Source organism: Trachypithecus francoisi, unplaced genomic scaffold (genome assembly GCF_009764315.1).
Source record: "Trachypithecus francoisi isolate TF-2019V2 unplaced genomic scaffold, Tfra_2.0 Lachesis_group15, whole genome shotgun sequence".
Taxonomy (NCBI): Eukaryota; Metazoa; Chordata; class Mammalia; order Primates; family Cercopithecidae; genus Trachypithecus; species Trachypithecus francoisi.
Genome location: NW_022681460.1, coordinates 17,027,354 through 17,042,642, shown reverse-complemented (window position 1 = coordinate 17,042,642; position 15,289 = coordinate 17,027,354). Strand labels below are relative to the sequence as shown.

The 15,289-nt window shown below is 38.3% G+C and overlaps 1 protein-coding gene across 4 annotated transcripts in view; it reads left to right on the top strand.

Annotated features, from left to right (window-relative positions):
- Positions 1-15,289, top strand: part of ROS1 (ROS proto-oncogene 1, receptor tyrosine kinase) — a 151,145-nt gene that overhangs the window by 34,120 nt on the left and 101,736 nt on the right. For all 4 annotated transcript variants that reach the window (XM_033234395.1, XM_033234394.1, XM_033234393.1 and 1 more), the window contains 6 exons: positions 3,841-4,337; positions 5,692-5,904; positions 6,684-6,794; positions 7,828-8,006; positions 10,185-10,376; positions 14,890-14,990. In XM_033234395.1, coding sequence (XP_033090286.1) covers positions 3,841-4,337; positions 5,692-5,904; positions 6,684-6,794; positions 7,828-8,006; positions 10,185-10,376; positions 14,890-14,990 — 1,293 coding nt within the window. The remainder of the gene's footprint in view (positions 1-3,840; positions 4,338-5,691; positions 5,905-6,683; positions 6,795-7,827; positions 8,007-10,184; positions 10,377-14,889; positions 14,991-15,289) is intronic.

Here is a 15,289-nt window from a genome sequence, read left to right as displayed (position 1 = left end):
TCCAATCAGTAGAAAAAGAGGAAATCCTCCCTAACTCATTTTATGAGGCCAACATCATCCTGATACCAAAGCCTGGCAGAGACACAACAAAAAAAGAGAATTTTAGATCAGTATCCCTGATGAACATCGATGCAAAAGTCCTCAATAAAATACTGGCAAACTGAATCCAGCAGCACATCAAAAAGCTTATCCACCATGATCAAGTGGGCTTCATCCCTGGGATGCAAGGCTGGTTCAACATTCGCAAATCAATAAACGTAATCCAGCATACAAACAGATCCAAAGACAAAAACCGCACGATTATCTCAATAGATGCAGAAAAGGCCTTTGACAAAATTCAACAGCCTTTCATGCTAAAAACTCTCAATAAATTAGGTGTTGATGGGATGTACTTCAAAATAATAAGAGCTATTTATGACAAACCCACAGCCAATATCGTACTGAATGGGCAAAAACTGGAAGCATTCCTTTCGAAAATTGGCACAAGACAGGGATGCCCTCTCTCACCACTCCCATTCAACATAGTGTTGGAAGTTCTGACCAGGGCAATCAGGCAGGGGAAAGAAATAAAGTGTATTCAATTAGGAAAAGAAGAAGTCAGATTGTCCCTGTTTGCAGACAACATGATTGTGTATTTAGAAAACCCCATCGTCTCAACTCAAAATCTCCTTAAGCTGATAAGCAACTTCAGCAAAATCTCAGGATACAAAATCAATGTGCAAAAATCACAAGCATTCTTATACACCAATAACAGACAAACAGAGAGCCAAATCATGAGTGAACTCCCATTCACAATTGCTTCAAAGAGAATAAAATACCTAGGAACCCAACTTACAAGGAATGTGAAGGACCTCTTCAAAGAGAATTACAAACCTCTGCTCAATGAAATGAAAGAGGACACAAACAAATGCAAGAACATTCCATGCTCATGGATAGGAAGAATCAATATTGTGAAACTGGCCATACTGCCCAAGGTAATTTATCGATTCAATACCATCCCCATCAAGCTACCAATGACTTTCTTCACAGATTTGGAAAAAACTACTTTAAAGTTCATATGGAACCAAAAAAGAGCCCGCATTGCCAAGACAATCCTAAGCCAAAAGAACAAAGCTAGAGGCATCACGCTACCTGACTTCAAACTATACTACAAGGCTACAGTAACCAAAACAACATGGTACTAGTACCAAAACAGAGATATAGACCAATGGAACAGAACAGATCCCTCAGAAATAATACCACACGTCTACAACCATCTGATCTTTGACAAACCTGAGAAAAACAAGAAATGGGGAAAGGATTCCCTATTTAATAAATGGTGCTGGGAAAACTGGCTAGCCATATGTAGAAAGCTGAAACAGGATCCCTTCCTTACACCTTATACAAAAATTAATTTAAGATGGATTAAAGACTTAAATATTAGACCTAAAACCATAAAAACCCTAGAAGAAAACCTAGGTAATACCATTCAGGCCACAGGCATGGGCAAGGACTTCATGTTTAAAACACCAAAAGCAATGGCAACAAAAGCCAAAATTGACAAATGGGATCTAATTTAACTTAAGAGCTTCTGCACAGCAAAAGAAACTACCATCAGAGTGAACAGACAACCTACAGAATGGGAGAAAATTTTTGCAATTTACCCATCTGACAAAGGGCTAATATCCAGAATCTACAGAGAACTCAAACAAATTTACAAGAAAAAAACAACCCCATCAAAAAGTGGGCAAAGGATATGAACAGACACTTCTCAAAAGAAGACATTTATGCAGCCAACAGACATATGAAAAAATGCTCATCATCACTGGCCATCAGAGAAATGCAAATCAAAACCACAATGAGATACCATCTCACACCAGTTAGAATGGCAATCATTAAAAAGTCAGGAAACAACAGGTGTTGGAGAGGATGTGGAGAAATAGGAACACTTTTACACTGTTGGTGGGACTGTAAACTAGTTCAACCAATTGTGGAAAACAGTGTGGCGATTCCTCAAGGATCTAGAACTAGAAATACCATTTGACCCAGCCATCCCACTACTGGGTATATACCCAAAGGATTATAAATCATGCTGCTATAAAGACACATGCACATGTATGTTTATTGTGGCACTATTCACAATAGCAAAGACTTGGAACCAACCCAAATGTCCATCAATGATAGACTGGATTAAGAAAATGTGGCACATATGCACCAAGGAATACTATGCAGCCATAAAAAAGGATGAGTTCACGTCCTTTGTAGGGACGTGGATGAAGCTGGAAACCATCATTCTCAGCAAACTATTGCAAGAACAAAAAACCAAACACCATATGTTCTCACTTATAGGTGGGAACTGAACAATGAGAACACCTGGACACAGGGTAGGAAACATCACACACCGGGGTCTGTCATGGAATGAGGGGAAGGGGGAGGGATAGCATTAGGAGATATACCTAATGTAAATGACGAGTTAATGGGTGCAGCACACCGACATGGCACATGCATACATATGTAACAAACCTGCACATTGTGCACACGTTCCCTGGAACTTAAAGTATAAAAAATAAATAAATAAAATAAATTGGATGTGCTTCTCTAATTCTTCCATTGGCTTCTTTCTCCTGATTGCTGGATTGTCCTGCTTCAGTCATGTATGGAGTATTTCTTTGTGGTTTATAAAATGGTAGCTCTATTGCCTGAATCAATTGTAGATTAAAAAAATAGGTCGGGCGCGGTGGCTCAAGCCTGTAATCCCAGCACTTTGGGAGGCCGAGACGGGCAGATCACGAGGTCAGGAGATCGAGATCATCCTGGCGAACACGGTGAAACCCCGTCTCTACTAAAAAATATAAAAAACTAGCCGGGTGAGGTGGCGGGCGCCTGTAGTCCCAGCCACTCGGGAGGCTGAGGCAGGAGAATGGCGTGAACCTGGGAGGCGGAGCTTGCAGTGAGCTGAGATCCGGCCACTGCACTCCAGCCTGGGCGACAGAGCGAGACTCCGTCTCAAAAAAAAAAAAAAAAAATTAGTCCACTGCAAATGCAAAGTAGCCATGCTAGATAGTTACAGCAAAATGGTAACTGTACAATTAAAAATGGTTTAAATGTTTTACTTTCTTCCATTTATCACCTAGAATGCATGAGAAAATTTACTGACAAAATTAGACTTAAGGATGTGTGTTTTTTGGAGGAAAATGTTTGATAGTAATTACCATATTTAGCCATGTGGTTTCTATATAGTATGTTTTCCTTTAAAATGTTGAAAAACCCTTCCTGGCCAGGCGTGGTGGCTCGTACCTGTAATCCTAGCACTTTGGGAAGTCAGGATGTGCAGATCACTTGAGCCCAGGAGTTCAGGACTAGCCTGGGCAACATGGTGATACCGTGTCTCCGCAAAAAATACAAAAATTATTGTTTTTTTGTATAATGTGGCACACCTGTGGCCCCAGCTATGTGGGAGACTGAGGTGTGGGAGGATCACTTGAACCCAGGTGGTTGAGGCTGCAGTGAGCTGTGAGTGTGTCACTGAACTCTAGCCTGGGTGACAGAGTAATACCTTGCCTCAAAAAAAAAAAAAGACCCTTCCTGTTTTTGAAATTTTTGATTTCTTAAAAAAGTCACTTATAATAATTAAGAGACTAATCATTACAAGCGAGGTTGAAATTTTCTAATGTTCCAACCTGTAACTTAAATGAATAGAGTATAGCTTAGGAAATTACCTTTTTGCACCTTGGAAAACCCTGTACTTAGCAACATCAGAGATACATACTGATTGTGCAACAGAATAAAGCAGTTAGCTGAGGAGGTTACTCATCCATGTTTGGACTGAATCTCATGAGGTTTCTTTTGTTCCTATGTCAGGTATGTCTTTTACCTCCTGAGAGATGGCATTTATAGAGCAGACCTTCCTGTGCCATCTGGCCGATGTGCAGAAGCTGTGCGTATTGTGGAGAGTTGCACGTTAAAGGACTTTGCAATCAAGCCACAATCCAAGCGAATCATTTACTTCAATGACACTGCCCAAGTCTTCATGTCAACATTTCTGGATGGCTCTGCTTCCCATCTCATCCTACCTCGCATACCCTTTGCTGATGTGAAAAGTTTTGCTTGTGAAAACAATGAATTTCTTGTCACAGATGGCAAGGTCATTTTCCAACAGGATGCTTTGTCTTTTAATGAGTTCATCGTGGGATGTGACCTGAGTCACATAGAAGAATTTGGGTTTGGTAACTTGGTCATCTTTGGCTCGTCCTCCCAGCTGCACCCTCTGCCAGGCCGCCCGCAGGAGCTTTCGGTGCTGTTTGGCTCTCACCAGGCTTTTGTTCAATGGAAGCCTCCTGCCCTTGCCATAGGAGCCAGTGAGTGTTCTGTCCCCAGGGTGGCTACTGGCCTTGCTGGAACAAGAGGAAGGTTTGAACTGCTTGATGTTGTGATTCAATTTTGAGAACCCCATGTGGCTATTCAGTCATCAACCAGAAGCAGCTACTTAGCTAAAAAAAAAAAAATTATACATTTATCCTACGTTTATTAGTTTTACAGTAGGAGAATCTCTATACTTCTCATGTATACCCCAGTAGAATAATTTGAACATTTATTGAGTGTCTGCTAAGATCCAGGCATTGACATTCTATTCAGAACAAATAGCCAGGGAGATAGAATATTTGGGTTGAGATTTTTTGTGCCGTCGAAAGCTTGCATGAATTTCAGCAATTCCCTAAAACTCTCTGAACTCGAATCTCCATCTCTGGAGAGAGGTAGTATGTGGATGGATAAGCAGGTGGGCTCTGGAGTCAGCCTGCATGGATTCAAATACAGAATGACCCTGGGCAAGTTACTAAACCACTCTATGCCTCAATTTCCACACCTGGAAAAGGGGAATATTTATTATATCTTTTAATGGAACTGTCGTACAGATAAAATTAAAATACATAAGTAGGGCACTTAGAACAGTATCTAGCACAGAGCTCAGCAAACTTTTTCTGTAAAGGAAGAACCAGATAGTGAATATTTTTATTTACTTTGTGGGTCAGATGGTCCCTGTCATAGCTACTCTACTCTGCCATTGTAGTGTGAAGACAGCCATAGATAATATGTGAATGAGTAACTGTGGCTGTGTTCCGTTACAACTTTATTTACAGAAACAGTGGGCCAGGTTTGGCCTGTGAGCGGAGTTTGCCAACCCCTGGTCCCCTAGGCAATAGTAAGTATCTTGAAAACATTGGCTGTTTTTTACTTTAGAACAAAGTTAATTATGTCTGTTTGCTGCGTGTCTCAAAGATGGCTGAAAATGAATAGGTAATTTTTTTTTTTTTTATTGATTGGGCTTCTTGGAGGAAGGTACTATACAAACAGTGGTAATTACATTAGAGATTCATCATTAAGCATTTTTTATCAAGAGCCTGATTATATCTGTTATTGTTGTAGAGAACCTCTCCGGCAATTATATGCAGCAAGCATGTAGCTTTGACTGAAGGACAGTCCCATTTGTCGGGAATGCTGTCTACTTCAATGCAGCCAAATGAGTGGCATGAGGAATGAATACTGTCCTAGCCTCATCAACAAATTATCCCTGGTGATTATCGAGGTAGCGGATATTACTGCCCAATTGCTGTCCCATTTGAAATGAGGCTGTAGGTGAATTTATTGAGAATCCTTGGTTTACCCTTGCAGATGTCATTCTGACCAGTGATATTATTGAACCCTTTGAATTAGGCCCTTCTGCCTGGCAGAACTGGACCTATGAGGTGAAAGTATCCACCCAAGACCCTCCTGAAGTCACTCATATTTTCTCGAACATAAGTGGAACCATGCTGAATGTACCTGAGCTGCAGAGTGCTACGAAATACAAGGTTTCTGTGAGAGCAAGTTCTCCAAAGAGACCAGGCCCCTGGTCAGAGCCCTCAGTGGGTACTACCCTGGTGCCAGGTGAGAAAATGTTCTGGATTTAGGGAGTGGCTCTCACAAAAAGAGGACTAGCTGAGTGGCCTTTAAATTTCCTTGCCTTGAATGTAAAGAAATGAGAATGAGGGTGTACTGACCTCTTGAGTATGTGTTTGAGTAAACACATATTGAGTTTGTATTTATTTTCTGAGATTAGGAAAGCAAATAAAGCACCGTGTGATATTTAATTAGTGTTTCTAACCTGCCATTTTAAACTTTCCAAGATATTTTTAAGGAAACACTATAATTGATTCTTTATAGGTTTCTTCTTTCTCATGGTATATTAAGCAGTGGCATTCCTAAACTCTGAGGGTCTAGCTGAGAGAAGTTGAGGGGCTGTGAATTATGCTGAATTGCATCCTCTTGGCTGAAAAGACATGGAAGAATGACTATACCATTTATATGACTATTGTTATCACAATCTCTTCTGGGTGCTCTGAATGAGACCATGACAAACAGTAGTCAAAGCCCCCTCAAAAATAATTCTGCAATGATTAAGACACTGTCATAGAGGCAATCTCACCGTGCGTTTTTCTTCACATTTCAAAAATTTATATGAAAATCAGAAAGTGTGTTTAATGGGATCATTCTTGTTACACAGATAACAACTACTCATATCCTTTTATAGAACTTTTCAAAGTGTTGACATTCTTTTACTTTATAAAGAAAATCGTAAGATATAAGACATAGATATAAGTATATAAGATACCTTTAAAGAGTTTGTTTTCCCTCATGTTTCCTTTAATTTCTTTTTTACTAAACAGCCTGTGAACCACCATTTATCATGGCTGTGAAAGAAGATGGGCTTTGGAGTAAACCATTAAATAGCTTTGGCCCAGGAGAGTTCTTATCCTCTGATATAGGAAATGTGTCAGGTAAACACCAAGTCCCCTGTTCACCTGAATGACAGATTTTTACTCATAAGGCTTCCCACGTCATTCAATAAATCAAAAGAATAGGCTATTTTGGTATTAGGTCAATAGTGAAAGGAAAAAATACTGACTCAACTCTACTGCCGGTGATTCTGTTAAGAAAATGTCAGTTCTCACACAGGAATGCTATTTATTAAGTCACAAAATGTGAGGTTGTTTCTAGTTTTATGCCTACCAGGATGGCTTTGATATAATGCTCATGCATTAATCTACCAATGTCATCTCACATTAACAGCCTATCTTTTTCCACTAAGGCAGTTATACTTAAATAATTTACTATGCATTTGCTATAAGACAGGAGCAGAAACTGCTGCATAGAGTTCTAAATAAGGTATAAGCAATAATTGGTTGACAAAGAGAATTATTAAGTAATGAATGGGTAATTTGCCTGGAAGGCATTGGAAGGAAGAAAAGTCTTCATTCTGGGGTGTTATAACAGTGATCTTGCCTGAAGATGACATCTTCTATAGTTATCTAATTGTTTATTGATTTATGTGGCCATTAAAAGTACAACGGCATTTCTGACCAACATAGGAGCCAGATGTAGGTAATGTAGCACCAATGGAGAGAATGCCACTTTGGCATTGGCTGAGTCTGGGCTTCCTCTTGATGTATCTGTGAGCCCTCAGGCATGATCTCACCTTTTCTCAGGTTAACCGTCTCTCAGGTTAACCATCTCAAAAATGGGAATACTTCCTACTTCATATCTTTGTTTTAGGAACTAAGTGAGATCTGTAAAGTGCTTGGGACAATGTTTGGCAAAGAGGAGATGCTCGTTGTGTATCCACTGTTCTCTCTAGTTCCAGGGGTTAAGATTTTGGGAAACATTGAAATATTCTTGACAGATCAAGTTCTAGTGATTTTGTGTCAGTGTGTTCTTTAAAATTATGTTGAGGTACAGATGTGATTTGTTGACTCATTATGTTTTTGTTGGTATGTATGAAAAATAACTGCTAATCATTCACTTTATTTTGAGACATGGATTGGTATAACAACAGCCTCTACTACAGTGACACGAAAGGTGACGTTTTTGTGTGGCTGCTGAATGGGACGGATATCTCAGAGAATTATCACCTACCCAGCATTGCAGGAGCAGGAGCTTTAGCTTTTGAGTGGCTGGGTCACTTTCTCTACTGGGCTGGAAAGACATATGTGGTGAGTTAAAGCATGGCATTCTGGATGATCTAGAACAATACTTACCCACTTCTGTGACTGGCACACCAATTTCATGTTTTTTAAAAAATACTTGTGTACCACCTATGCTATTATTTATTTAATGTTTATCTTTAAACAAACTCACTTAAATTTTTTTTTTCTTTTTTTGAGACTCAGTTTCACCCTGCTTCCCAGGCTGGAGTGCAGTGGCGTGATCTTGGCCTCCACCTCCCAAGTAACTGGGATTACAGGCACACGCCACCATGCCTGGCTAGTTCTTGTGTTTTCAGCGGAGATGGGGTTTCACCATGTTGGCCAGGCTGGTCTCGAGCTCCTGACCTCAAGAGATCTGCCTACCTCAGCCTCCCAAAGTGCTGGGATTACAGGCATGAGCCACCGCACCCAGCCCCATCTCACTTTTAAAATGTGTTTTTGTATAAATTAAATTTATCACTATTTGTTGAATTAGTTATTTTTTTTCCCCAATAATAGTTTAAAATAAATACATGGAAATGCTCACCTGAGCATTGGTGTCTTGGCAGGAACATGGCATGCTCCAAAGGCATGATTCAAGGAAACTAAATAAAGAGACAATTTTCAAAGATGTACACAGGGCTACAGAAAATAAACAAAAGATTGTGAAGCATCCTCACGGTTTACAAGTGTGGGAAGATGTAAGTCTAGGTGTGAAGAGGCAAGGGGAAGAAGTGGAAGAACCTGGTGAGGGCTGTAGCTGTAGGAGAGTAGCTGATATGGACTGTGACTTTAGGCACACAAGCTGGCCACTATCAAGATGTATGATCTGGCAAGGAGCCAGCTAAAGGAATAAGAACCCCAACCCCTCCTTCCTCCTGTCCTCTGATCTGCCAGTGCTTCCATTGGCTGAACCTCACCAGAAGCCAGACACAACCCATTAACCTAGCAGATAAAGTCCATAGATGTTGGCCTATGGGAGCACAGAGTAGGGTGGAGAAGGTTGGAGATTAGACCTCGAGGCAAAATAAAGACATCCAGCACACCTGTGGAGTGATATATTTTGAAGAGAAAGATGATGGTTAATGACAAGAACATTGGCCTGACAGATCAAGAAATATGATATTGAAATCATTTTTCATCAGGACAGTGCCTGCTGTCCATTCATTTATTTGTCCAGCAATCATTTACCTACTACCAATGTGTTGAAATCCTTGAAAGAAGGCAAAGTAGGGAATATAAAATAAATAGCCGACATGTCCATGCTCTTTAAAAAAACAGCTTTGTTGTGATATAATTCACATAACACGAAATTCATTCTTTTATTGTGTAGAAATTCAGAGATTTTTTTTGTGTGCCCAGTGTTGTGCAGCCATCATCCGTTGTCCCTGCTCTTCTGATGAGATAAAATACATATATGAAATAAAGAAGCATGTGAAGCAATGTATTTAGAGACAAAGCAATATGGTACAATCTGAATTCATAACTGTCAAAGATGTGCAAGCAGAATGAAATTGAGTGGGGTTAGTCAGAAAACACTCCCTCAAATGGGTTAGTTTAAAAATACTTTTGAAAAAGGAAATGGAAGAGTGGACATAAAAACCAGTTTTAAGTATTTTCTCTATCTCTTACAAAAGGGTTTAACTTCAGGACAAATTGTTTAACTTTAACCCACTTTACCTGTGAAAAAATAGGGAATAGAAATCCTTCATAAGCTTAATGTGGGGATTAGAAGAGTTTATATTTTAAAGATAAAAAAGTACAGCGCCTGGTACATTATTGATACTCAATCATGAAATATTAGGGAACTATACTGATAGAGAGGAGCAAGTGGAGATGTCATCATTCATAAGGACATATGCATCTTTTTTTACATATAATCAAATATATTCCTATCCAGCAGTGTTCACATTGTCTGGATGTATAATTAGGAAAAGCAGCTATTTTTATGCAAAATAAATTTATTTCCCTTCTCTTTGGAGGCATGAAAACAGATAAGCCCTGTGAGGGCAGATGCCATGTCTGTTTGCTTGTTGCTATGTTTCCAAGGCTTATCACACTACCCAGCACATAGTGCCAATCACTATTTGTGGTTGAATGAATGAATGGATTAATCAAGCAATTTATTAGTGATTGCACTAAACTATTCAGAAATAATAGTGTCATTTGAAAACCATTAACTGGCCATACAATTATGTTTTTTAGATACAAAGGCAGTCTGTGTTGACAGGACACACAGACATTGTTACCCACGTGAAGCTATTGGTGAATGACATGGTGGTGGATTCAGTTGGTGGATATCTCTACTGGACCACACTCTATTCAGTGGAAAGCACCAGACTCAATGGGGAAAGTTCCCTTATACTACAGGCACAGCCTTGGTTTTCTGGGAAAAAGGTGACAAATTAAAAGATCTGATCATTTAGTAATACTAAATAGCTCTATATTTATGAGAATACTGCCTCTCGCTTATTGTGAGTACTTAAAGCAGACTTCTAAAGGAAATACTGTTTTGGTAAGATCTTGATTTAACCAAGATTTCTGTTATTTGAAAAAAAAAAGCCTTATTTGGTGGTCATAATTGAAAGCCTTATTTGATGGTCATAAGTGATTATATAAGTTCAAATGCACTATGGAGATTTTTTTTAGTTGCTTTATTTTGAGTGAACCCAACTTAAAAGTATTTTAATTTATAACTGTTTTTATAGTCTTAAGGACTTCTGTTGAATATTTTAGAAGCTTTGAATCAGGTGGTGATTAGGCATTTTACTATTTTAAATCAGTTTTGGGTACTGACTGTTCTAACAACTGTTTCTAAAAACTAGGCAAATTATTTGACTTCTCCATGTTTCTTTCCTTATCTGAAAAATGGGACTATTAACTATTATTCTACCTCCTAGGTTTTTTAAAAATAAAGATTATATGAGATTATTCATGAGAAGGAGTGGGAATAGTTCCAGGTACAAAGTAAATGCTCAGTAGTTACGCTCTTATTATTATTACACAGCCTGCAAAATATGCCAGATACAGGAATGTTTCTAAAGCACATGTTACTTTTACTTCCTCAGCTTCTACAGCAATACCCATTTTTGTTGAATCTGTTTAGCTACCCACCAGGTATCCATCTAAGTTTCTAAATTTTAATTTTTTCTGATCATAATGGTGACATATTTCAACTATAGAAAACTTGAAAATTGCAGAAATGCGTTAAGAATGAATACATTATTCACACTATTTCTACCTAATACATCCCTTAAGATTTCTTATTTTAAGTCATTTTTTTCTGCAGAGATAAAATATACATAATACAGAATACCAGATCATTTAAAAAATATATGTATATATATGAACTAATAGTTGAGTCACTTGATCTCCAATTCCAATAACATATATGGGCCATAATTCCTGGGATATTTAAAGAGATCTGATTTGCATTACATGGATTATAACACAAGCATTTAAAAGAGATGGAAATTTATGTACCATATCCAAAGATTAATCATTCTTGTCAAATAATAAAAAGGTCCCTTAATTCTATTTTGGAGTCACTTGAGTCTGAATACAAAGAAAGCATTTTGTTTTTCAAAAAATATAATTGTTAGGGAAAAGCATTTTCATTTTTGTAAAAACATATTGATAATATTATCTCAAGAGTAACTTCTTCTCCAGCTCAGAGACTTTGTCAGTAATCTTCCCAGTGTTCTGATATGGTTGTTTGAGTACTCTCACCAGCCAGGAAAAAGCTCTGGTGTGACCTTAGGGACTTTCCCATAAGTGAGTGAGTCATCTCAGCATGTTTGGGGGAAGTTCATCCTTCTTACTCCTCTTTAAATCCCCCCTCCAAATACTTATACACTGCAGATGGGAATGTAAATTAATACAACATCTATGGAAAACAGTGCAGAGATTTCTTTTTTTTTCTTTCTTTTTTTTTTTTTGAGACGGAGTCTCGCTCTGTCGCCCAGGCTGGAGTGCAGTGGCCGGATCTCAGCTCACTGCAAGCTCCGCCTCCCGGGTTCCCGCCATTCTCCTGTCTCAGCCTCCGGAGTAGCTGGGACTACAGGCGCCCGCCACCGCGCCTGGCTAGTTTTTTGTATTTTTTTTAGTAGAGACGGGGTTTCACCGTATTAGCCAGGATGGTCTCGATCTCCTGACCTCGTGATCCGCCCGTCTCGGCCTCCCAAAGTGCTGGGATTACAGGCTTGAGCCACCGCGCCTGGCCGGAGATTTCTTAAAGAACTAATAATATTTCTATCATTTGATCCAGCAGTCCCACTACAGGGTATCTCCCCAAAGGAAAAGAAGTCATTATATCAAAAAGACACCTGCACACGTATGTTTATGGCAGCACAATTTGCAATTGCAAAGACAGGGAACCAACCTAAGTGCCCATCAACTGATTAGAGGATAAAGAAAATGTGGTGTAAATACACCATGGAATACACTCAGCCATAAAAAAAAGGAAGGAAATAATGTATTTTGCAGCAACTTGGATGGAGCTGGAGACCATTATTCTAAGTAAAGTAACTCAGGAATGGCAAACCAAATACTGTATGTTCTCACTTATAAGTGGGAGCTAAGCCACGGGTATGCAAAAGCATACAGAGTAATATAACAGACTTTGGAGACTCAGAAGGAGGGAGGGTGGAAGTTGGGTGGGGGATAAAAATACCCTACATATTGGGTATATTTTCACACTACTCAGGTGACTGGTGCACTAAAATCTCAGCCTTTACAACTGTGTAATTCTTCCATGTAACCAAAAACTACCTGTACCCCAAAAGCTATTGAAATTAAATATATATATAGCAAAAGAATGGAAATTAAAAAAAACACTCCTCTCCAAATCCTCTCCCAGGTTGTCAAGTGCTGTTGTTGCTTTTGCAAATCTGTGTTCTGGTTCCGTGGTTTGATGTCTAATCTATCTGACTCCATTAGTGCCAGTGGATGCTCTGAAGGCAACACATTTTGCATCCAGCAAAGCTCTTCATCTCTCTCTTGTTCATTTATGTCATGTACAGGTTTATTATGCAGTAATGATATATTTTGCAATCAGCAGATATAATGAAATACAGTCAGGCAATTATTTATAGAAAGGCCCAATTATTTGTGTGATAAAAAAAGAATGAACAAAGTAAGAGATTCTTCTAAGGTAAAAAGATACCTTTTGCCACATCTGATGAGCTCAACTCACAGCATATGGTACATTTTACCATAGAATTAAAATTTAACATAAAGGTTTTAGTTTAGATCAGAGAAGTTTATATACAAGGTATGGAGTACCCTCTGACTGTTTAAATATGAAGATGCTGACTGCGTGGAGGAATGGGATAATGACCCAGCACCTGAATTTTACTTAGAGTTTAAATAGTTTGTTGTATTCCAGCAAAAAATTGTAGAATCTCCTTCTTAAAATAGATAAAATGGACTTAATTTGTAATGTAGAAACTCTAGTACATCTCATTGTAAATAACCAAACAAGGTTAACCTGATTTCTCTTTAACTGAAAAAAAAAAAAAAAAAAAAAAAAATCAATAAATCTCTCTTAGCATGGAGCAAGGACTTGATTCAATTCCTAAAAGGCTGGGAATTGCCAGAATACATTTTTACCTTCTGGAGAATAAGTTGGTTGAATTTTCCTGAAGATAGAAGGCTGTGATTTATATGACAACTGAAGGGTTTTTGCTGTCATGTACGTTGTAACTGTTTCTTTGTAGAAGGGTAACTTTTCAGGAAGAATTTTTACCTCTTGGATACCTTATTATTGTAGTCTTTTCACATCTTTCACTGGCTCATCATTTTTGTTTAAATGCTGCTGTATCTTGCTAAAGATATAGTCATCAACTTTAATTCTACTGGGGATACCTCACAACCTCTAGGTATGTTACAAGGAGATTCCACTGCTCTGAGACCAGGCTACTGGCAATCTTAGCCTATTTAGAAAATATTTGTAAAGCCAAAGAAAGCAAAAACAGGATCTTTGGATAGATCTTTGGATAGTAACTATCTTTGGAAAGCCAAAAATAGCAAAAACAGGATCTTTGGATTCTATGCCATAGGAAAAGCAGCCTTTCTTCAGGCCTCACCTCGTCGATTGGATGTAAACTTAAGATATACATTGCAACAAGAAAGCAAAGAATAGTAAGAAGTGGTTCTCATATGTCATCTGGAAATAGGGCTTTATATACACATTATTATTCAATTTTAACACACAAACATCCTTTGTGTATGATCTTTAAAAAGTGTATCAGAATGTTTTGGGTTGCAATTGATAGAAAATACAATTCAAAATGGTTTAAACCATTGTTGCCATGTTGGAATCACCTGTGAAGTTATAAAGCATACTGGAGCCTAGGTTCCATCCCCAGAGATCATAATTTAATAGAGTGCAGCCTGGGAATTGAGATTTTTTTAAAACTCCACAGATCATTCTAATATGTAGCTATGTTTGATAACAACAGGTTTAAACAACAACAAAATTCACTGGCTCATGTTGCTAAAGAGGCCAGAGTTATCACTATCTTTAGGCAAGCTTGGCGCAGGCTCAACGTTTCAGATTCAGTAGCTCTGGAGTGTGATTGATAATTTGTATTTGTTCCAAGTTTCCAGGTGATGCTGTTGCTGCAGGTCTGAGAATTACACTTTGATAATTACTGGAGCTAAGTATATAAAAGTGAATAATATACTCCTTGCCTTTTTGTAAAATTTTAGGACACCAGTGTTTATACCCAAATAGCATAGTAATAAGTGTGATCATATAAATTTTATATTCAGAAAAAAGCAAACATTATTGAATTTTTTATTCCAAAGAGTTTGTTAAAGAGAAATCTATAGCATAAGTGTGACCTGTTCACAAAGATATGCTTCAAACATGTATTTGGTTTATTTTCTTACCTTACTTTCTATTTAGGTGATTGCTCTAACTTTAGACCTCAGTGATGGGCTCCTGTATTGGTTGGTTCAAGACAGTCAATGTATTCACCTGTACACAGCTGTTCTTCGGGGACAGAGGTAAGTAGAGTCCCTCAAAGGCAATTGATTGAGAAGCATACTTGTCAGTCATAAATGATAATGCATAAAAATTCATTTATTCTTTCAATAAACATTTTCTGGTTATCCACTGTGTTGCAGGCTTTGGGCTTGTAGGGTAAAGGGGTTTGTAAATAACTAGTTACAGTAGAATATGGTAAGTGCTGTGATGGGGTATAGAGTACAGTATAGACACTCAGGAGAATGCTGCTTAAGAGCCCAGGAAGTGTATGGATAAGCTTTTCTGCTTCTTCACAAAATAGAGTATACATTATGGAATG